The 24,183-nt window shown below is 45.6% G+C and overlaps 2 protein-coding genes across 2 annotated transcripts in view; both read left to right on the top strand.

The window, feature by feature from the left end:
- The window catches only part of MTHFD1L (methylenetetrahydrofolate dehydrogenase (NADP+ dependent) 1 like), a 183,635-nt gene that overhangs the window by 62,103 nt on the left and 97,349 nt on the right, over positions 1–24,183 (top strand). The window contains exons 18-20 of the mRNA XM_045080183.1: positions 5,021–5,161; positions 8,413–8,481; positions 13,489–13,600. Of these exons, the coding sequence (XP_044936118.1) occupies positions 5,021–5,161; positions 8,413–8,481; positions 13,489–13,600 (322 nt within the window). The remainder of the gene's footprint in view (positions 1–5,020; positions 5,162–8,412; positions 8,482–13,488; positions 13,601–24,183) is intronic.
- On the top strand, positions 7,100–7,861 carry LOC106005867 (40S ribosomal protein S16-like; the record flags this gene model as incomplete). Its single annotated transcript, XM_045080279.1, has 1 exon — positions 7,100–7,861. A coding segment is annotated over one exon (702 nt), but the record flags the coding sequence as incomplete, so codon positions are not given.

Here is a 24,183-nt window from a genome sequence, read left to right as displayed (position 1 = left end):
TTGCTAGTGATGGTTTGCACCAACCCTGACATGGGTTCTCTGCTTCTCCCCTCTCGGTCATCCACCTACAGTGGCCAGGATGTTTCTCATCATGTCAAGGTGTTGCTCCCATTCCTCAGCAGGACTGGGAGGGGTGCAGGAGGCAAAACGGCCCCGGCATTTTCTTACTCTCCTTTTCCTAGGTGACTTCAGTTGTAGTTCTGGGAAGAACCACTTGCGGTGTCTTTTGAATATAAATTTTTACATATTTTACTGTAAATCCAGCAAGTTCATTCTACCTCTGCATAACAACTGAAAAAAGAAAATCTCAAACACATTACTCAAGTTTCATAAACCAAAGAGTAAACACCTTGTTATTTAGTAGCCTGAAATGTTTTGAAGAATAATGTTCTATTACCCAAAAGCAGAAACTGCAGAAGGTAAGTTACGATGTTTACTTCCATTTCATGTGGAGACAGATGCTTAGGGAGCATAAAATCACTCCGATTTTTCAGTCAGGTACAGCACGCCTCTAGATTTTTTTCCCCCTTAGATTTTATTTATTTATTTATTTATTTGACGGAGGGGGTGGGGCACACGCCGGGGGGCAGCAGAGGGAGAGAAAGAAGCAGACTCCCTACAGACTCCCTACTATAGACTCCCTACATGGGGCTCGATCCCAGGATCCTGGGATCATGACCTGAGCCGAAGGCAGATGCTTAACAACGGAGCTACCAGGTGCCGCGCGGGGAGAGTGTGATACTCACACCAAGTCTAAGGGTAAAGCAGATTGCGAAGAGTTGCCACAGACAAAAACGTCCTGACTGGTCACGCAGGAGTGAGCCCCGGGCTGGCCTCGGGTTTCTCACCAATGGCACCAAGTGGCCAGTGGCCCTGGGAAATGGATCCCGACTTCTGAAGGGAAAGGAGTTTGTATCCCAGAATCCTCGAGGAGAAGGAGGGCTGCAGCAGCCGTCACGCCCGCTGAGCAGAGAAGGCAGAGGCCACAGCTGGGCCGGGTCGGACCCGGCAGGGCTTGCTCTTCGTGTCAGCAGTCACGGACGTGACATCCAGAAATGTGAAAGAAGAGATCCTTTTGACGTCATAAAAAGTTAAGATTTTGAACATGAAAAGCTGACATCTACAAAAACATCAAAAGACCAGTAACAACGGGCACCTGGGTGGCTCAGTGGGTTAAAGCCTCTGCCTTCGGCTCAGGTCATGATCCCAGGGTCCTGGGATCGAGCCCCGCATCAGGCTTTCTGCTCAGCAGGGAGCCTGCTTTCTCTTCTCTCTCTGTCTGCCTCTCTATTTGTGATCTCTGTCTGTCAAATAAATAAATAAAATCTTAAAAAAAAAAAAAAACCAGTAACAGAGCAGGAGGGAATGTTTGCATTAGCTGTAACGAAGGAGTCGGGCACGGGAGGGAAGAAGAGCCCCCTCGCTGCGATCCTGGCCCGCTGTTCTCAGTGCGGCCTTCACGGCTCCCCTTTACAGCCTGGGGGCACCTGGGGGGCTCGGTCAGTTAGGTGGCTGCCTTCAGCTGGGGTCATGATCTCAGGGTCCTGGATGGAGCCCCGCTCAGCGGGGTGTCTGCTTCTCCCTGTCCGCCTGACCCTCCCCCTGTTCATGTGCTCTCGCTAATAAACGAAATCTTAAAAGAGAAAGAAACTGGGACTGCCTGTCCCAAAACTCCCTCTTTCCTTTGCCTGCTCTCTTTATCTTGCATGTTTCTGCCTCCCCCTCCTCAGATGTTTTATATGAGTTTTCTAAGGGGCAGGGGTTTTTGTCTTCTCTCTTCCTGCTGTACTGTCAGAGCAGCAAACTTCCTTATACAGCAGTAGAAGGTGTTTGGTAATTGCTAAATAGAATAAGAGCAGTTTGCAAACACAAAATGCCAACAAGTGGTCGTAAAACTGCAAGTTAAAACAATGAGGTGCTGTTTACCTGTGAGCTTATAAAAACACATAAATCACTACTGAATGTTACTGAGAGTAAGACAACTTAGAGGCATTTATACAGTGTTCACTGGAGTTTAAATTAGTAAAGTTTCTTGGATGATAGTTGTTTGTACTAAAATTTGAAATGACCCAAGAATTCTAACTTGCGGACATAGAAAAAATAAAGGAATTTCTGCTCCTGTGCAAAAAACAAACAAACAAACAAAACCCCAATGTATAAGGATATTATTTTCAGCCTTCCTTGGAACGGTGAAATTTGAAACAGTCTAAACATCCGTCAGGAGGGGCAGTTACGTACCACTAGTGCATTGTTCTGTGCCACAGGTATAGCAGGTGAAAATATTACAGTGCCTGTAGGGGAAGTGACAAGTAGAGGTCTCATCCCTATTTGTGAAATGGAAAGATTTATTTTTAAATGACACATGAAAAAAATTTGAAGTGCGAATAGTTTAATCCAGGTTCTATTAAGAAAAAGCCAGTGTACGTGCTCATGTGTGTATATAAACACAGACTAGAAGCTGGAGAGATGTACATTTGTGACATGAGTTAGTTCTGAAGAGAGGGGTGGGAATGAGGAGTGATTCATAAGTAACCCTTTCCTGTTTTCTCCAAGTATTTTTGTATCGTCACCAGGTACTGGAGAAATGGGAGGTCAGTAGTGGCTGAGATGTGAATGCCTGTCCAGTGCCTTGTAATCATTACACCAGGTCCGTCTAGTTCTGTAAGCCTGGTTTACAAATGGGAAAGGCAGGCGTATTATCTTCAGTAACTTACCCAAGGTTCTATCTTGAATTGCTTTATGCTTACATTTATTTTTCAATAAAAAGATTATATTTAAGAGCTTTACCTATTTTTTTTTAACCCTAAGACTCTATTGACATACATCTTTTTAAAGACATACTTACTTGAGAGAGAGAGAGAGAAAGAAAGGGGGCAGGGGAGGAGCAGAGGGAGAGGGAGGCTTCCCGCTGAGCCTAGAGTCTGATGTGGGGCTCGACCTCATGACCCAAGATGCTGACCAGCGCCGAATTCAGGAGTTGAACACTCAGCCGACTGAACCACCCAGGTGCCCCTGACGTATTTTTATGTTAGTAAAGGTAACACTATATCATTTTTAACGGCTGTATAATACTCCTCTTGCGGATGTACTGTAACCAACTAAGCCAGTTCCTGTAAATGGGCACTCAGGGTATTTGTTACGTTGGCCTCATAAGCTGCAGGAACATTACATACATATTTGTGTAGATTGTCTGACGATATCCTCAGGACACATTTCCAGATCTGTAAGTGGAGAGTCAAAGAAGAAGATTCCCAGTGTTGATACACATTCCCACATTACCTTCCAGAAAAGCCATGTTGATCACATTCATCTAACATCGTATATTGTCCTTCGTGTAAATTTGTGAAAAATAGTAACAATCTCTGTATATGATTCTGAAATACTTTATTTGCAAAACAAAAATGACCAGTCTGATCATAAGTATATCTTTGTTGGTAAAATTAATAAGTGATATTGATTTATTTTTTTAAAAGATTTTATTTATTTGTCAGAGCACAAGCAGGCAGAGGGAGAAGCAGGCTCCCTGCTGAGCAAGGAGCCCAGTGTGGGACTCGATCCCAGCACCCTGAGCCAAAGGCAGATGCTTACCACACTGAGCCAATAAGTGATCATTTAAATTGACCAATTTGTTTTTTGATATTTTTCAAGGTAGAAAATTTTGAAGTTATAATGACTACTAATGTGGAGCTTATTTGTGTATTATAAATACTATTTACTTACTTAGTTAATATTTTAAGAATATCTCTAGTCTCATGTTTTGCATAGAAAGCCTCCGAATTTTCAGGCATTTTTAATATGCACTGTTTATAAGGGAAAGTAATGTAGAGAATTCTAACTATCACATAATGACAAGTCACTGTGTTTGGAATGGATTATATTGAAAATGTAATAATTGAGCATAGTTTTATTTGACTTCCGGGTAATATTTTTTTCACTACATCAGTGACTAATGAAATCTCAGCGTGGAAGCGGCCAGAAAGCTCCTTATTTCCTTCATTTCCTTTCTTGTTGCTGACGGAAATGGACAATAAAATGTCTTATCAGGTCACCCCTACCAGGGCACAGCCCTTTTCTCTCTGTGTAAGCTTGCATTCGGCTGCCTCACGGGCTCCTCAGGAAGAAGAGAATACAGGCAGAGCCTGATGAAGTGATTTTGTCCAGTGGCTGAATTAGGAGGAGGAGGAAGGCAGGTTCCTTGTTTCTCTTTTAGTTCCTGTTGGACCATCTACAGCCTGCAGTGAGAGCCAGCAGAGGGACTAGGAAGGCTCAGGCGTATGTCATAGAAAGTAGCTGCTGTCCCGCATTCATTGCCGATTGCTTCAAGGTCTGAGGGCCGAGCCCCCATGGACAGCTGAAATTTGATTCTGTGTCACCTTTGACTTGGGGGAATACACATAATGGGGTGTCCACACTGCTCTGTGAAGCTCTCTGGGAAACCAGCCTCAGCACCGTCTCTCACTGTCTGCTCCTCATCTCTTTGCTGGACGGACTGATGCCACCCCCTAGACACCCGATGGCAACAGTACAGGAGGCCAGCAGCTATTTATTTAGAGTCCATACACTGAGTGCCTGCTGTTTCACGCACCGTCCTCCATGCTGGGGATGTGGGAGTAAGCCTTCCCAAAGTTCTTGCCTTCGGGGCCCCACTTTCAGTCATGAAGAGACATGTGTCAGTCAGTCAGTCCCATTAGCCATTAATCACAAGTCTGAGACATGCTACAAAAGCCAACCACCCAGTGCCATGGCGAGGGTCACCACGGCCCAGCCAGGCGGCATCTGCTCAGCAGAACAAAATCCAGGAAGAGCATGGCCACTGGTAGAGAACCTGCCCCAGAGGACACCAGGCACAAGACCTTGCATGTTTCCAGCACTCCAGACACTCCGAGGATGTGAGATCGGCGCACTGAGGCTACACCCCTAGGCCTTCTGGAACTTAATCTCTGAAGTACGGCTCCTGATGCAAATGGCCGTCCAGATGGCACCACCGCTGACCAGTCCTTCTTCTGCCTTTGCTTTTCAGGCGCAGTTTGACATCGCCGTGGCCAGCGAGATCATGGCCGTGCTGGCCTTGGCGGACAGCCTGGCGGACATGAAGGAGCGGCTGGGAAGAATGGTGGTGGCCAGTGACAAAAGTGGGCAGCCCGTGACAGCGGAAGATTTGGTGAGTGCGTCCATCCCAGGAACTCTAGAGAGCTCGCCATGTCGCTGGCCCGTGTTCAGGAGAATGGAGGTCATCATCTTACCAGCCTGTGTCACGGACATCCCAGACCATGTCTCCACTCACGTTTTCCCCACACAAGCCTCTTGTCTTCCAGCATCTATGATGTGCTTGTCCCTGGCTGCAACCCCAGCACATGACATGTATTTTCCAAGCGTTTCAGGACTCTTGGCAGCCCCAATCTCTGCTCTCTGCCCCGGGTAGGGCGACCTCCTGGTAGCTCATGGCTTTTTCATGAAGGCCGATAGTGCCTGCTTGCGATGGAGGAAAATCGCCTTTCAAAAGAAGAAGAAGAAAGTGACTCCACCTTCAAGAAGGGGAGCGTAGAGTGCAGATTGGCCCTGACTTGTTTAATTCTGTGCTTTCTCTATATTTGGGTATGACACCAAATCCCCTTAAATCCTTCTTAGCATCTAGCTCCCCTTCGAGTGCAACAGTGCCTCCTGTTAGCTTTCTGGGTACCCTGGTGCGTCACTGCCCCTTGTAGCGCTCATTCTAACTTGGCATGCCCATCGTTTTCATTCTTCGTAATCACCATCTTTGCTGCTACCTTAAACCCATTGGTATAGCTGTTTCATGTGCTTGAGTGTAGGTGGGACAGAGGCATCGGGAAAGCCATCGAGCACCCTAAATTTCAGCTAACTTTCCCACATACGGGTCACGTACCATGATGGCAGCTCAAATGCATGCTGATGATTGGAAAGGGAAAAGACAAATTAATATTTTAATTCCGAGGGCTTAGGGCGTAATTGGACCCCTTTGCCAGAGTGTCTTGATCACTTTTTGGCCACTTTGGAAGAGATCAATCTGACTGACTCGTCTCATGGGTCTTGTGCACTAAATCAAATATTTTTGTTAGCAGCCCCTAGGATGCTTCATATAAAGCTTAATGAGAAAACCCAAATCCAGGTTGCTGTTAAAGGTACTGTTTTTTATAAACCACGAACATGGTGACCTGTCTACATAAACTAACATATTATAGTTTCTTTATCGATATATTTCCCTGTATCTCTTAATCTTGGATATCAATAAATACACATCCAAAATAATTTAAAACTTAATCTGCAACATGATTTCCCTACATTTATTTTCACATGTGTATGACAAAAGCTTTAGCTCTGAAAACAAACCCCAAGTTTACGCTCTTTAATCATCTTTTGTGTCTCTTTTTTACAAAAAGCGCCTAACTTCTTCCAGTTATGTTTCCTACCAGCTGGAACTATCAATAGCTGGTCTTTAAAGGAAGATTTTAAGAGCTTCCGTCTTTTCATTTCACTCCTTTTATAAATATTTATATACTCTGATTTGACCAAAAGGACTTAGGTCTTGCACGAAAATTCGAGTAGATGGCTTCTCAACGTTTCTTATAAGGTGATTGACTCCTGGCATCCTCTGGAAGAATGTGTCCAAACTCTCTCCCCCTGGACACGGGACATGGAACAGGTGCTGAGTTCACAGTGACCATGACAGCCCTAGAGCTGCTGTCTGCATGGGCTTGAGCATTAGTGTGTTGGAACAACAAAAGATAAGAGATGTCTCAGGAAAATCAGCAGGTGTGTGCAACCTGAGGCAGTTGAACTGTGTCCACTGTCCTTCCGCCTCTAGTTTCTTGCCTATACCAGGAAGTGTAAACAAACGCAGCATCCAGAAAGCTCAGCAGACAGCTGTTTTTCTATCTGCTCTGTGTAAAGAAAAGAACTAATTTCTTTGAGCCCTTCCTAGCCAGTGACTCTCACAGTAAAACATCTTAATATTGCTTATAATAGGTTGGTGGCATTTTGTGTAACATCTATCTTGTACAGTAAAGCAGAAAATAAATTGGATTTTCCTGTAAACCTTAAACCCTCAAGATTCTGCCCTCTGATGTGTTGAGATCTGTGACGTGCCACGTTTATCTTCTCAAGGCGATATTCCCACGGTATTTACACACGTTGCTGCCTTACAGTGCAGCCAAGGCACTTGGCCAGCATCTGTAGAAAAGGTGAAAGGGCTTTGTTCTGTTGGTTTTGTTTCTCTACAGCTTCCCTGTGGCCTTCTTTGGCCCGCTTGTTCCATAGTTCTCAGATTTCTTTCCTGTTTCTTCCTTCTCCCGTCTGTCTTTTCCAGAAATGGGGAACAGGGACGCGGCGGGAGCCCCACCCAGAGCTTTGCAGGCTTGGGAGGAGGCAGCCGTGTTTTACGTGCGGGGGGCATCAGCTCCATTCCAGCCATTCAGGCAGCAGGGGCAACGGCCTCATCAAGGTGAATGGGCGGCCCCTGGAGATGATCGAACCCCGCACGCTACAATACAAGCTGCTGGAACCTGTTCTGCTTCTAGGCAAGGAGCGATTTGCTGGGGTGGACATCCGAGTCCGAGTGAAGGGTGGTGGTCACGTGGCCCAGATTTATGCAATCCGCCAATCCATCTCCAAAGCCCTGGTGGCCTATTACCAGAAATACGTGGATGAGGCTTCCAAGAAGGAGATCAAAGACATCCTCATCCAGTATGACCGGACCCTGTTGGTAGCTGATCCCCGGCGCTGCGAATCCAAAAAGTTTGGTGGTCCTGGTGCCCGTGCTCGCTACCAGAAGTCCTATCGATAAGCCTGTCGTGAGGATGAGGGTTCATCTTTATAATAAACAATTGTTACGGGAAAAAAAAAATGGAAAATGAGAAGCTTTGCCAAATAGCCGTTTTCTGAGGGCCTCCTAGATTGTGGGGTGAGGCACTGGGAAACCAGTGGCTTCTCCGTCGCTTTTAGAAACATGGGTGCTTTTAGACACTTCCCTTTATCCCTTTGCTTTCCCGCTCGGTCAACAGCCTGATTTTCATATGTTATCGGATTTCTTCAAGCAATGGTATAATCTCTGATAATGAAAAAATAATGTGCGTAATTGCCAGAAGACCCCGAAAGGCAGACTGAAAGATCTGCTGTAGGGCAAGCCTCGTAAACACCACCAAGGAAGGTTTTTTCAGAAAGGGTGAGGACTGCTACTTGCCCTTCACGTCTCGGAATGGTTGACATCCACTCTGGTCGGGGCGAGAAGGGTCCAGCCAGCCGCGCCGTGTCCCCTGCGGCTCGGACGGGAGCGCCGCCGCCTATGGGAATGCCCACCTACGAGGCCAGCTGCCCGGAAACGGCCACGAGAGTCACCTTGGCACGGATGACCTTTTGTCAACAGTCTAAAGCAGGTTTCTTTTTTCTCTCCTTCAGGGAGTCACGGGTGCCTTGACGGTTTTGATGAAAGATGCAATAAAACCAAATCTGATGCAGACCCTGGAGGTGAGTGACTTTCTCGCTATGGAAACTGTTGGCAGAGATTGCATTTATCCAATCGAGTGTGCATCCCCACACAACGCGAGCGTTTTCAGCCCATGTGGGCCCCTGGGGAGCAACCGAATAAGTCCCGGGTCATCTGAAAAAAGTTAAAAGTGTATGTAAGGATTCTTTCCCTTGGGTAACACAGTAGAAACATTAAAAACTCTGTATCGAGTACGTCGGTGAGTTAGGTGCCATGTTTTTGGGATGTTTTTTCTGTTTTGCCTCTTTTGGACTTAGCTTCTCATCATCATTATTGGGTTCTTTGGTTTGTTTTTCCCAAGCAAAATATAGAGCACATGCTGAGAAAGTTTTCGCAGAAAGCATGCTGACGCCACCTTTCTCGTAAGATTAACCCTGCTCTTGCCCCGGGAGCAAGGAAGTTGGAGGAAGTGCAGCAGAGTCTCCATCCGTTCATTCATTGAGCCAAGAGAAAGCTCAGTTTGGGTGCAACTTTCACCATTTACTGGCCGTGGCCTCAGCCAAGTATTTACTAATCTCAGCCTCTGTTTTCCCGGGTAAAATGGTGATAGTAACAGAGCAGGGTTATCGTGAAGATTCAATATTCACGGAGCCCATCATGTGGGCAGGCCTTGCAGTGGGAGCTTAGGACAGCAAGTCCTACTCTTTTGGAGCTTGTCCTTTAGTGGTGGGGACGGACGATCGAGAAATGAGTCAGTCCATACATAGCATGTCAGCTGGTGGCAAGGACTGAATTAGAAAAACAGGAGGGAATGAGAGAACAGAGAGTGAGGTGGGTGGCGTCTGATGCCCGGCGATGTGAACGGACCAGGAGATGGGGGAGGAGCTTTGTGGGCAAAGGGTGACATGTGGCGCAAAGGCCCATGGGCAGGGATGAGCTCTCCAGTCAGAAGGGCTCCAGCAGAGAGCAAGAATCCAGACATGAGGACACAGGACAGAAATGGCAGAACCTGCCAGAGCTGGAAGGTCTGAGGTGAGGGTGCGGAGCTGAGCCGGGGAGGGGAGAACGCAAGCACCTTCTCTCGGGGCCTCTGCCTCCCGCAGGTGAGCCCTTCCTCTCTTTCATTCCGGTGGCGTGCGAGCATGCTCTGGTAGAGGCCGTCTTAAACAGAACAGTCCCCCAAACCTGCCAGGATCCAGTGTCCCCACACAGCTGCTGCTCCGTTCTCTGCTCTGTCACGGTCAGACATCAATGTCTGTGGCCGGGGTCTCCGCATGTCCCCTGGCTCTCCTCATAACTTCAGCCTGACCCGAGCTTCCCCCTCTCCTGGATGGTCCTGTCCAGGTCACCTGTTCCTCTGTGCTACCAGTTCTTCCTTCTTCTGTCCTTCTCTGTGTGGTCTCTTCATAAGGTCTGACCCAGCTGATGTTTCTTTGGTCTGGAGCACTTGGTTCTTCTGGCTTCTGGGACACCTCGTGGCTCTGGGCCTCCCACTGTCTTCCTTCCGCCTCCCCGTCTCCTTTGCTGGCCTGGCCTTCACTCGGCTTCTAAATGTGAGAGCGTCCGAGCCCTCACTTCTCCCGCCGTGCTTCCCTCCCATCAGCCATGGACTGACCCCCAAACTCTTTTTTTCTTTAAAGATTTTATTTATTTATTTGAGAGAGCATAAGCATGGGAAGCAGCAGAGGCCGAGGGAGGAGCGGGCTCCCCGCCGAGCAGGGAGCCTGATGCAGGGCTCCATCCCAGGACCCTGGGATCATGACCTGAGCCGAAGGCAGACGCTTAACCCACTGAGCCACCCAGGTGCTCCCTGACCCCCCAGCTCTTGTTCTGAATCTCCTGACCTCAGAATTTCAGAGTTGTGGGTGGACTTCCTGAGAGCCATTGCATATCAAACCTGGTTATAAAATAGGGTCTTTGATTTCAAACCCAGTCAGCGGTTCCAGCCAAAATCCTAGGAGTCGACCCGGAGCCTGGTTCCCTCTCCCCCGCCCGTCTCCATTCCTGCAGAGCCTCCCTCCCTGACCCGTCTCCGACCCGTCCACTTCTCCTGCAGCCTTGGCCTCCAGCGCAACCTCCCACCTTGCCACGGTGGCTGCTGTTAACAGTCGTTCCTCCAGAATCCTCTGTCTGCTCAGCTGCCCGGGAGCTTGGAAACTGAATCGCTCCTGTTGGCCTCCTGCTTAGAGCTCTCGGGCGGTTTGCGCTGGTCCTCGCTGCTGGTCCTCGCTGCGGCCGGAAACCCTTCAGGACCTGGCTCTTCCTCCTTTTCCCGCATCCTCTCTCTTCCTGTCTGGGACGTTCCTCCTGATTTCACTGATTTCACGTGTCTGTCTCCTTCTTGTTCGTTAGGACTTGAGTCCTTTAGATATCAGCACCCTGGAGAGGCCTTCCCCGGCCACAGGTCAACACAGGCCCAGTCACTGTGTCCTGTCACTGTCTTGGCATTCCGGCACGGCGCGGACTGTCATCCAAAAGCTCCCTACTTCCTTGTCCAGGGTGGGAGCAGGACCCATCCCACCAGGCTCACCACCAGATCACGGCTCTGAGAAGCTGCCTTGCACATATTAGGTGCTCAGCAAACATTTGTTGAATAATTAATGAATACCTATTAGTTTTACTACATGGCTTGTTACCGTGCTGCGGGCTGCCGGGAGACTGGTAGTTCTCAGTTCTGGCTGCACGCTAGACTCTCCTGGAAAGATTTTTTTGTTTTTTAATGTATTTATTTTTTTAGAGAGCATGTATAGGAGTGAAAATAGCAGGGGAGGAGCACGGGGAGAGGGAGAGAGAACCTCCCTGAGTGGACTCCTCCCTCAGCACAGAGCCTGACCGGGGGCTCGATCTCAGGACCCTGACATCATGATCTGAGCCAAAACCTAGAGTTGGCCGCTCAGTCCGCTGAGCCTTCCAGACACCCCGTCATAGTTTTTTAACTAAGGACTTAACTCTGTGTACTGTATCAGAGCCATAAATACTGGCTGAGCATCTGAGCCTGTGTGTCTCATGGAGTGTCTAATGCAGAGTGCTTATCTCCAAGGGTGCTTATCTCGAGGAGTGGTTATCTTGGGAGTGGTTATCTGGGGGAGTGGTTGTCTTGGGAAGGGTGAAGGGTTTGTGGCAGTCCAGCCCACCCTGTCACCCATGCCCCGCCAGAGACCCGTGTTTGGTGAATGCTGCAGTGGGAGACCCAGGGTCAGAAGCTGGGACCTTGCCCTCCCGACACTGTCCCCCGCCCCGTCCTCTAAGCAGTATTTTCTTCAGAGCATTTGAAAGGTTTATCTGGGCAGACATGAGAAGCTAAAGATAGGCACACAGGTCTAGACACTAGACACACACGTGAAACTATCCCTCAGCACCTACGTTTGGATTTTCTGTTGCCAACTTTATTTCCCCAGACGTTTGCGTGACCTCTCGTTGGTCAGGGACCTGTCATCCCTCCTGGGGACTCTGGAATAAAAGTAAAGAGAGAACTCACAGAATGGCTTTGATAAACTCTGTCTCATTCTCACAGATTTTTCTCTTACTGCCTTCCCACTTTTGTTCAGCTCTCTCGTCTTTGAAATGTCTTCAGCTAGCAGCCCATCGCGGGTCATGGGAATTTTCCGTGGCGCCCAGCCTCCCCCTCGGTCCCTCGCTGCCTCCCCGCGTCAGTCAGAGGGCAGCGTCTGTTTTCACAGGTGCAGCCAAGGCCTCACAGACACGGACCCCAGCAGCCCCGGCTGGGCTTGGGCTCAAACCCCAGCATTGCAATGCATGGGGATTCATTCCCTCAGACAGGGCTAGGGTCTGTTCTCACTGATACAGGAGAACTATAGAAATGGCATTTAAAATGCAGTATTGACAGATTTTCTCTAAGAATGAAATCTCAAAGTTTTGATAATTCCCTTCTATCAGAGTCCGTTTGGTTTGTTGTTGTTGTTGATTTTTGCCTTTTTAGTAAGAATTACTCTAGCATTTTACCAAGAGTGAAAATTTGCTTTGCTTTTATTGTCTCAATACTGACCAGATTTTTAACACGTAAGCCAGTTAAACAATGAGAAAGGCTTAAAACAGAATTCGTAAGAATCAGAAGAACATGTTTATTATTGTAGATATAAAAATGGGCTATAATGAATGTAAACCTTATATGGTTGTCCTGCCATCCTACACGGTTCATTAGTTGTATTGGTTTTTATTTGCTTTCTTTAGATTTTTCTTGAAGTGATTGATTTCTCAATGGAGGAAAAAAATGCATTTAAATAATTTTTTAAATTCTTTTAAAAAATATATATGGGGCATCTGGGTGGCTCAGTGGGTTAAAGCCTCTGCCTCCAGCTCAGGTCACCATCCGGGAGTCCTGAGATGGAGCCCTGCCTGGGGCTCTCTGCTCAGCAGGGATCCTGCTTTCCCCTCTCTCTCTCTGCCTGCCTCTTTGCCTACTTGTGATTTCTGTCTGTCAAATGGATAAGTAAAATCTTTAAAAAATAAATAAATAAAAGTAAAAATATATTTAATTTGGAGCACCTGGGTGACTCAGTCAGTTAAGCGTTTGCCTTCCCCTCAGGTCATGATCTCAGGGTCCTGGGATCGAGCCCTGCATCGGGCTCCCTACTTAGTGGTGAATCTGCTTCTCCCTCTCCCTCTGCCCGCTGCTCCCTGTTCATGATCTTTCTCTCTCTGTGTCAAATAAATAAATAAAATTTTCTAATATATTAATATATATGTATAATTCAAGATACTATAAAGTGAGTTAAATAGTTTACTTAATAGTTAGTGAGGCAGCTAATGAGTGCTTTACCAAAACAATCGTAGGAAATAATCCTTATAGGTTTTTCTCCCTAGTTCAGCATTTAATGTGGAATGACACTGTTGTAGAATATACCAGGAATTCGGTCCTTTGAGAGAGTCAAGGTGTTTCTTTTTCTTTGAGAGGATTTGCACACTGAATATACAGTATTAATAAAAACAGAACGGGTTCAGTGAGTCTTTAAATACCAAGACTTGCCATCTTCGTCCATCCCTCCCTTTGTCTCTGAGGGTTTTGATTTGTCCTTGAATTTCTGTAGGGAACACCTGTATTTGTGCACGCCGGCCCCTTTGCTAACATCGCCCATGGCAACTCTTCAGTGTTGGCTGATAAAATCGCCCTGAAACTGGTTGGTCAAGAAGGATTTGTAGGTAAGTCATTTCTGTTAAATTTATTTGTCATAGAGTATGGAAGAAATCTAAACGTCGATGACTGAACAAGAGTGCAATGCATTCTGATTTGAAATATATTCTTTTAGACCCACCTTTCATAGATGGTCTCGATATTGGAAAAGCCCTGTGGTTTGGTCTATACTAGTGAATTGATGTGTTCAAACCGTACATTCTGATGTCAAGTACTCATGGGTTTGAATCCGAGCTCTGATACTTGCTGCTAGAGTGATTTTGGACACATTTGAATGACCTCTGAGCCTCCGTCTTCTCATCTATAAAATGGTGATGACAATATTGTATCCAACCTTGTAGAGTTATTGTGAAAACCAAATGAGAGTATTTATTGACTGAGCCAGTATTTATTGAGAAACTACTACGCACAAGTCATAGTACTCAGAGCTGGAAATAACCCCATGAGGCAAACAGACCTAGCCCCGCCTTCATGGAACAGACTGCCTAATGCTGTACATAACTAACAGAAGAAGTGCTCGTTAACTATTAGCTGTTATTAGCGGTAGAAATCAGTTTGCTCTTCCTCAAATCATAGTATGTTTTCGTGTCGAATGGAGGGGACATTTCCAAGTCTTGTTGAACTGTTGGACTTGGAAATTTTAATTGTTAGGACTTCCGACTTTGTGCTGCGGTCATGGTGTACTTTGTGGTACCTTCTTCTCTTCGGTTTTCAATGGACGTTTCTGGTGAGCGTTTGCTCTGTCAGTGCTAGCCCCCATCCCACCCCCGAGGGTGACAAAGGAGAAACAAATAGCAGGGAGTCTTGGAATAACAGCATCATTTGACAGCAGACAGACTGCACTGGCAGACGTTCACGTGCCACGGGGAATTTCCACTTGCCATTCATGCCCGTGATCCTCAAGTCTACCAGTTGCTGCTTTCACACTAATCATCAGCCTTGTATCAAACTCGAAGTGAGTTGTTTTACTAGAAAAAATTCTACCGGGCTAAAGAACTTAGCACTGCACTTTTATGCTCAGCCATTCTAAAGTTCATTCAGGGCTATGGAGACCTTTTTTAAGAATTCCCTATGGACATGCAGGCAGGACCCAATGGGAATTTCTGTAGTTCATTCCTCAAGGTCCGTATCATATAGGTCTTGTGTACTCGGCCGCCTGTTACCGAGTCCACTCTGAGAATGGCTGGACATGCCACGGAAATGGATTTGCTCAGTTGATCACAGCATAATTGTGGGGCTAATGCACCGGGAGTCTGGGAAGGGCAGGCCCTGAAAAGTTGGGTGCTTATATGAAGAGGGGTTCTCATGCATCAACTCCACAAATAGCTTCTAGAAGAAAGCTCTCTGTTTTATGCTGACAGAGCTCTCTGCTCCCGTATAAATCCTGTACTTTGTCCATATGTATTTACAGAGTATGTGTTATTGTGGCAAAGCGTCATTAAAGATATGAGCTGATGGTGCACTCAAAACGTGACCTTGGGAAATCCATTAGCCTCTCGGGGAGTGTCCCTTGTGGACATTCTCAGGTGAAAAAAGAGAAATGAGGAATTGCATGTGACCATGAGATAGAAGCTGTGGATCATGACCTGAACTGGAACTGCCCACCGACGGGGGGTGGGCAAGTTACTCAGCTTCTCTAGGGTTCACTTTCCGCTCTTCATAACTGCGATATTTTAATGAGTCGAGTCAAGTAAGACATTGCTGTGTGAACCATGGTGGACCAGTCAAATGGCAGTGATTTGGCTAATGATTTCTATGACCTCCTCTAGTCTGAGAGGCTGTAGGTGGGGGGGAGAGTTCAGTGACAGAAATCTGGCTTCACTCCTTTCAAGCTGTGTAACGTTGGGTAACTTCTTAGCCTCGGTTTTCTCATCTGTAGAATGGGGCTTTAAACAGGGCTTGCATCGTAGGTTTGAAAAGAGGTTTGAACGAGACTGCTTGTTAAGACCTGACACATGGTGAGACTCGGCGACAGTTCTCAGCCGCTCCTCGTCTTCCTCTCCCCATCGCTCACCCATGATTAATAAGGGTTAAATTTCCGCTTTTCCATTTAGAGTTTGGGGGTAGGTTTTTTGGGGGGGGGTTGTTTTTGTTTTTGCTTTGTTTATGATAGTGATTTTATTTTTAACTGTGGTAGAATACGTCTAACGAAATCGACAGTTTTAACCATTTTTAAGCGCACCATTCAGTAGTCAGACACTTGAGCATTACTGCACAACCATCGCCGCCATCCATCTCCGGGACTCTCTTCATCTTGCAAAACTGAGACTCTGCACCCGTTAGATAATAACTCCCCACTCCCCCAGCCCCTGGCAACCAGCCTTCTACTTCCTGTCTCTGAGTCTGGACTGTTGGCCTTGTATGACTGGCTTATTTCACTTAGCATAATGTCCTAGAGTTCACCCGTGGTGGATCATCTGTTCAGATTTCCGTGCTTTTCAAGCTGAAGCATGCTCCAGTTTACGTATGCCATGATCTGTTTATCCACTTGTCTGTCTGCGAACACGCAGATTGCTTCACCTGCCGGTTCTGGTGAATAACGCTGCTGGGAGTGTGGTACGCAAATAACTCATTTTATGTTAGTTTTAATGCATAAAGATCACGCTTCATTTTGCATAACTGTGCGATAGCCGTGACTTGCAAAATACATATAGACTCAAGATCTATAGTGTTAAACTCTCACAAAGGTGGTACCCTATTGCCATAGCTGCATTAGAATGTGGGAAACAAAGCCAGCGTCCTGAACTGTGGGAGCTGGGCACGGTCGGAAGACAGTGCTCCTGCCCCGCCTTGTCTGGTCAGGCTTGATCTGTGGGCTGCATTGGATGAAATTTTAATTAATGTATGATTCCTCTAAGAATTTTTTTTACATGCCTCTAATCATTTTCAATCATAAGAATAGTCTCATTCTAGGGCGCCTGGGTGGCTTGGTTGGTTAAGCATCTGCCTTTGACTCAGGACATGATCCCAGGGTCCTGGAATCAAGCCCCACATCAGGCTTCTTGCTCAGTGGGGAGACTGCTTCCCCCTCTCCCTCTGCTTCTCCCTTTACTTGTGTACTTTCTCACTCTGTCTCAAATAAATACAAATCTTTAAAAAAAAATGTCTAATTCTAATAAAAAATGTGGATGCAGCCTTATACAAAAATAACTCCAAATTTCATTCCAATTTAAGTCTCTCCCATCTTGGGCCTGTGTTTGGCTAATCATGGGAAGGGAACAGTGGCGTCTTCTCTGTCCCCCATCACTGTGCACTTGGTCTGCCTCTGGCCCCTCTAGGGTTGAAGCTTCAAATTCGATGGTACCCATTCAGCCTCTTCCAGCAGAGACCCACACTGCTGGCAGAAAGCCTCTGGGTGGTATGAGACCGTCCTGCTGCTCATCTAGTACCTGATCTCCAGATACCACAGACATTTGACCTTGACCTTACCGTTGGTGGGGGTGCAGTTACAACTCTCACCTGAGTCTCTCTCCCACTGCAGGGGCTGTTTCTCCTCAGCCTGTAAACATCTATGCATCCCCAAGCCACCACTGTGTCCCTGCCTTAGAAGGGCCTCCAGCTGCGCATGTAAAGCCTCCCTCGCTAGCTCCATATCCTTTCCACTGGGATGTGGGGAACGGGCTTCTCCACACTGATAACTTTCTCTGAAGAAATCCTTTCCTGGTTTCTAACTTGATCAACCCGTTGAAAATTCAAGGTAGCTGTTGGGCTAAAAGATACAGAATCTATTTTCAAATAATGTTTTTGCAAATGCTACTAGGTTTAGCTTCCTCCTTGAACATGAGAGGAATTGACACTGTTTTGGGGGCTTCAGACAAAAGTGAAACCAAAAGAGCCCCATTTTAACATTCTCCCACAGAAGTTAAATGCAGTAAATAGAGGTTTTTTCGAAGCTTGTGAGACAATTTATGTCCTTAGAAAAGTCATTGTTTATAGAAGTGTGTACCTCTTAAGACATAGAAAGCCCAAATCCAAAAGAAGATTGATGATTTGGGTTACGTTAGAAAACAAATTCTGTGTGATAAAAGATAAGGATTTAAAAAACAAGCGATAGAGTAGGATTTGCAGCGGTAATAGACAAATGACAAACATTTGAAATATATACAAACCACCAAGGATTATGGATTGATTTTTTTTTTTAAGACAAGTAATCCAACAGAAAAATGGGCAAAGGATTTGAAAGAGTAATTTACAGAAAAAGAGCGCTCTGACAGAATTTCTGGGTCAAACTGAAAATGAGCAAACCGTCTAGCAACTTCAGTTCTTTGTCATACCTTGGAGAAGAAGTAACTGAAGATTTATTTAAGTCCTTTGAAATACTTTTCTTCAGTGCACATATATTGAGCTTCTGCTGTTATGTCAAGTAATAACATGGTGAGAGCTGGGAATCAGAGATACACGACATGGTTCTTAGCTCTAGTAATGTATAATGTGGTGTGAGAGATAAGCCCATAAACAGGACCTCAGTGGTAAGTGCAGTGCACTTATGAGATGAAGTTATTGATCAACAAAGAATCTTAAGAGATGATGGGCTTCTCTTAGATAGGATTTTCTCCATACTGTGTTTTGTGAGGTATATTTAGTCTGATTTTTTGTTCTATCCCAACACAGCCAAGAAAGGAATTCTTTTGTCTACTCTGTAATAATTATTCCAAGATAATGGAATCAGTTTTCCATTTAGACTAAAAATAGAGTGAAATTTATTTAATTACAATTGACCCTTGAATGGTTTGGTGGTTGGGGCACTGACCCATCCCGTGCAGTTGGAAATCCGCGTAGAACTTTTGACTCCCTCACAACTTAACTACTAACAGCCCATTGATGGGTCAGAGCCCAATCAATGACATAAAGAGTCAGTTAACACACATTTTGTATGTTGTATATATTATATACCGTAACCTTAAGATAAAGTAAGCTGGGGGCACCTGGGTGGCTCAGTGGGTTAAGGCCTCTACCTTCGGCTCCGGTCTTGATCCCAGGGTCCTGGGATCGAGCCCCAAGTCCAGCTCTCTGCTCGGCGGAGAGCCTGCTTCCCCCTCTCTCTGTGCCTGCTTCTCTGCCTACTTGTGATCTCTGTCTGTCAAGTAAATTAATAAAATCTTTAAAAAAAAAAAAAAAAGATTAAGCTAGATAAAAGGAAATAGTATTTTTATTTTTTTAAAGATTTGTTTCTTTATCAGGGGAGGGGTGGGGAGAGAGAGAGAATCTCAAGCAGGCTCCCCACTGATCACAGAGCCCAACTGGGGGCTTTATCCCAGAACCCTGAGATCATGACGTGAGCCAAAACCCAAAAAAAGTCAACCACTGAACCTACTGAGCCACCCTGGCACCCCAGAAGATAATAGTATTAAGAAAATCATAAGGGAAAGAAAATACATTTACAGTATTATAATATATTTATCAAAAAGAAAATCTGGGGCGCCTGGGTGGCTCAGCATGCTAAGCCTCTGCCTTTAGTTCAGGTCATGATCTCAGGGTCCTGGGATCCAGCCCCGCGTCAGGCCCCCTGCTCAGCGGGAAACCTGCTTCCCCTCTCCTCCCCACCTGTGCTCTCTCACTCTCTCTGTCTCTCTCTTTGTCAAATAAATGAGTAAGTCTTTAAATACATAATATATATAATTTATGTATAGAAAGAAGACTTGTATATAAAAAGACCCATCCAGTTCATACCCATGTTGATCAGTCAGCTGAAATTGCACAAACTTGTCAGACTAGACCAAAATAGTCTTTGAGAATTTGGGGGGAAATGCTCTGGTCCCCGTGATAGCTATTTCTATTCCTTCTTTAGCCAACAGTTCTCATGGGAGTCCACTTAACCTCCATTCACTGCTGTAAAAGCAAACATTTCTTTGGCATCAAATCCTAATCATGTGTTATTTTTTTAAAAGTAAGAAGAAAGGAAAGGAAAACAACATTGAGTTTCTAGGCTTTAATAAATTATCTCATTTTTAAACTATTTGTAAGGATTTCAGACTTACACATGATCCTTGGTTTTTTAAATTTGCTTTCTGTTTTCTTACTTTGGTTTTGATTCCCATTTTGAATGAATACCTTTCCTTCGGTCTGGAATTCAGCACACACTGGTCCACATTGAAGCTGGGAGTTCTCAACTAGTGGCTGACCAGCCAATCCTCCCATAATTAAATACAGAATTGTGTATGGACATATACGGTTGGTTGGTTGTTTTAAGAAGAGAAGGGCTCCATGGCTCTCATTAGATTTTTCAAAGGGGTCCATGATCCAAAAAATGATGAAGGCCCAGGGTCTTCTCATGGCCTAAGGCCATGTCATGTGGTTCACCAGACTTCCTTTATAGTGACCTATGTGAAGCATTGGGGGCTTCTGATGTTCCACTTATATTTGACACTTCGCGTCCCCTTCCAAAGTGCTGGTCAAGACGTCACCTGAATTGACTGTGAGTCGTCTCCTTGCCATCCGTAGAGAACGCCGCAGACCCGCCCTGGGCTCTCCCCCGGCTGCCTGGGGACCGACCCATGAGCAGACCAGGGCCCCGCAGTTCATTTCTGCACTGAACTTCGCCCTGAACGTTTCCAGATTCAGGTTTCAAGATCAGAAAAAATAACCGTGGTCATTCGGAGACAAACTGAGAAGGACTGGGGGGACACAAAGTCTCGTTAATATTTTCATTACAAACGCTGCCGATCTCTGAGCGATTCCAGAGCTGCAGACCTGTGCTCTGTCCTCTGCAGTCTCACGAAGCCTGAAACCGTTTGGGGCGGAGCGGGGGTTGTTAGCCTCATTCTACAGGTGACAGCTGAAGCCTGGAGAGCTTACAACACATGTCGTCTGTCCCCCAGCCAGCGAGTGGCAGAGGATACAACGTCAGGGCCCCTTCTTGCCGAAACCTGTGCAGACAGTTGGCTGCTCTGTCCACGCGGATCTTCTCATTTCTCTTTAGCTGGTTCCCGTTCACTCCCATGAAAAAACACCAAGTTTCAGAAGACCCGTCCACAAGGGATGGCCACAGCTTACAGTCGTACCGATATGATTATACTGTTATACAATATTACACAATAATATACTATTATACCATCTGTAATAACGTATGCCAGCAGCGGTGGGATACTTTTGGGTTTTCATTCTTTTTTATTTTATTTTTTTAATTAATTCCAGTTTACAGGCTTTTTCTTCTCCTTCTCCTCCTCATCCTTCTCCCCCTCCTTCTTCTTTTCTCCTTGCTACTTTAAGAGATGTTTCTCCCTAATACAGTACAAATTAAAATTTACCTTATTGAGTCACAGCACCTTACTGCTCCCCCTACTTCTCCACTGTCCTTTTACAAACGGTTTAAATCTCATTCCTTGAGCTTCAGGAAACCCTGCTGGCATCTTCACCCAGTCACCAGCTTGTTGTCTGTTTCCATTTTTATTGCCATCAAATTTTAAAAATCCTTTCATTTTGGTAGAAGAGAACCGGACCAAACTAAACATTCCTATAATTTCACCTACCCTTTCAAAAAAAATCTGACGTCAAGTGGTCTCCCAGCTTTAAGCTGGAATTCTTCCAGACCTCACTCTGTTTACATTATTTAGAAACACAGATCTCAGCCTCAGCTCTGTTTTTGTTAGAATGCTTCCAATTTCTTTTTCTCCATGATTGTATTCATAATTAAATCAAGGACATGAAGTACAGAGATGCTGACCTTCCGGGAAACTACTCATCACTAGCGATGTTCTTGAAGCCCGGTGTCCAGAAGCCCAGTAAGAGAAGGTGGTTTTCACTCTCCCGGGAGTTCTGATGTCTCTAATGTTGCTTGAGACCTAATCCCGTTTGCTCTTACTCTCAGAGCTGGTCACTATTCCCCCTTACCTTTCCCCGCTTATTCTTCCGCGTAGAGTCAGTCTTCTTCTTTCATCAGCTCGTTGTCTGTCCTTAAACAAAAATAAGTGGGGAAAAAAGGTGAAATATACCGAGCACACAGTATCTAGGAAACTAGGCAGACTAATACAATAAATGCCTGTATTCCCATCAATCACTAGTTGTGTTAAAATCCTAACATTGCTATATATGCTTTAGTTTTTGCTTTTTTATTTTTAAAGATTTTATTTATTTATTTGACAGACAGAGACCACAAGTAGGCAGAGAGGCAGGCAGAGAGAGGAAGGGAAGCAGCCTCCCCACCGAGCAGAGAGCCCATGCGGGGCTTGATCCCAGGACCCTGGGATCATGACTGAGCTGAAGGCAGAGCCTTTAACCGCACTGAGCCACCCAGGTGCCCCTGTTTTTTTTTATTTTTAAATAAAACATCAGACAGAGGTGAGGTCCCTGTGAATCCCTCCCTGATTTCATTCCCTTGTCTGCTTCTCTAGAGGAAGCCCTATCCCAGTTTAGGGATTATCATTTCCAGGCATGGTTTATAAACCATTTATTCCGTAAGTAGGTCTCCACAAAAGATCTACAACAGAGATTCCTGGACCTTCTCTGTTCATGTTGTGTCTCACCAATGGTTTCCTAAGGCATATGAGGTCAACAGAAATACCTAAGACACTGGTTTATTAAGTGGTTAGGTCCGAACAACTTCATGGATATTTATGTCTTGACACCTTAGCTGTCTGGAAAAAAGAATGCATATAAATGGAAAAGAAAGCTATTATTTCATTTTTAATAGCCACCATAACATATTAATGAGACGTGTGTCCTCGTTGGGCACTGAACAACTTTTCGGTCCTTGGGATTGGCCGATGCGTTGAAGATCATTGCCTATTCCCCGCTGGCTTTTACAGCGTTCTTGCTCTTACTGTAGCAACCGCCAAAAATGTAGCTTCACAAAGATATGATGTCCTTGAAAGGACTGCAGGGCAATGAAATGGAAACCATGAACTACCTCGGACCTGGTTGAACCTCAGGCTCTACAGAGTGTTACCAAGCTTCCCTCCAAACTTGAAAACACCCCATGGCTCCTGTAGGTTCAGTGCAGTGGCTCAGGACAGCTCAGCACATCCGAGAACAACAGATACGCAGCATGTCTCGGTAGCATTTTATGTGTTTTTAAATTATATGCATTAATAAATTACTATCTGCATTGTGCTCCCAGAGGGGCCGGCAAACTTCTTCTTAGGCGTCGTGAGTCACAGCACCTCTACAGGTACTCAGACACAAAAGCAGCCACAGGGAAACCCAAAAACACAGGAAGGAGGTCGTGTTCCAATAGATTGATTTGAATTTCATCTCATTTTCACATGCATGTGAACTACTGTTCCTCTTTTTTTTTTTCCCCAAACATTAAAAAATGTAAAAAAAAAAAAAAAAATTACAGAGAATAAAAAAGTTGCAGGCCACCCAGAAGCAGGAGGCAGGCCATTTCTGTTTGACCGGACATTTTTGCGTTTATCTGAGTAGCTGAAATCAAAGAATCCGTAGAGAAACCTTCCTTAGCATGAGCATAACCACATGCATTTGTGCACTCTTCCTTCAGGGGCTCTGAGAGTCAGTTTTGGCATTCTGTTGCAGATAATGCTACCAGGAACATTCTAGTTGGTCTCGCTGACAAGACGAGCACAAGTCTCTATGCAGAAGCCTTCGAGGCTCTGTTCCCAGGAGTGAGGTGTTAGGGGTTATGTTTGGATAATGAACACTTGGCCATTTTGTGTTACAAGTATCTTCTCCCATGCATGCCTTGTCTTCTAAATGTGTTCATTGTAGCAGCTCCTTTTCCATCCTTTCCCTTCCCTCATGACTTCTGCTTTTGGAACGACAGTCTATATTGGCTTATAAAATGTGGCCTCTTAACATGTAGACCTTTAATTATCTCAAAATTGCTGTTTGTTTAGGGAGGCCCTTTCCCGAAGTCATACCACTTGTGAAATTTTTTCCTCCTCGGTGATTTTTTTTTGGAGGTGGCTGTGAGCCCCAGCCCCCAAAAATCAAAGCAAAACAAAAAGGGGCCAGGGAGGTTCAGGAGAGGTAAATCTGTCAGGAGCTCAGCTTCCCCTCCTTCCGTGCCCTGTTCAAGGCTGCTGCCGGTGGTGGGGCCTGCACCTGGACCTGCTTCCTAATCCGCCCACTTTGGTGGGACGAGGGTCTCCCTCCCACTTGGCCTCCCCAGGGAAGAGCAGCGGAACAGATGGCTTCTGAGCCAGAGCCCAGGGCTTTCTGCAAGAAGGGGATCCACACATCATCTCCCCCCTGACTAGCCCGCCCCCTGAGACGCTGGACGTGCCTGGGCAGTGGTACCTGGTTCTTGGAGAAGTGAAAAGCTATCCGACTGCCTGTTCTGATCCTGTGTTGTCCAGTTCTGAGCATTTGTCATAAAAGGTCCTGTGGACCTCTGAGAAGAAAGGGCTTAATTTTATGGCCTATTTACCTTTCTGTTTGACAAGACACTTGGAATAAAATTATCTTAATTTTTGTAATACTTTCAGTTTATCTTTTTGATTTTTATTTGTATTGCTGATATGGTCTCCAAATATAAATCAGTCCAGAAGTGTTTTTAAGGAATAAAGTTAAGGAATAAAGAATTTTCACTATTAAAGATGCCAGAAGCTTCAGGGGTTTATGTTCTAGCTCGTCAGAAAAAGGAGTACATAATAATACCAATTTTCTAGAACTGATTTGCAGAAGAAGAACACAA

Source organism: Mustela putorius, unplaced genomic scaffold (assembly GCF_011764305.1).
Source record: "Mustela putorius furo isolate JIRA1106 unplaced genomic scaffold, ASM1176430v1.1 tig00000450_pilon_pilon_pilon, whole genome shotgun sequence".
NCBI classification, from domain to species: Eukaryota; Metazoa; Chordata; class Mammalia; order Carnivora; family Mustelidae; genus Mustela; species Mustela putorius.
Note: the sequence above shows the minus strand (reverse complement) of the source record. Positions and strands in the feature narration are given on the sequence as shown.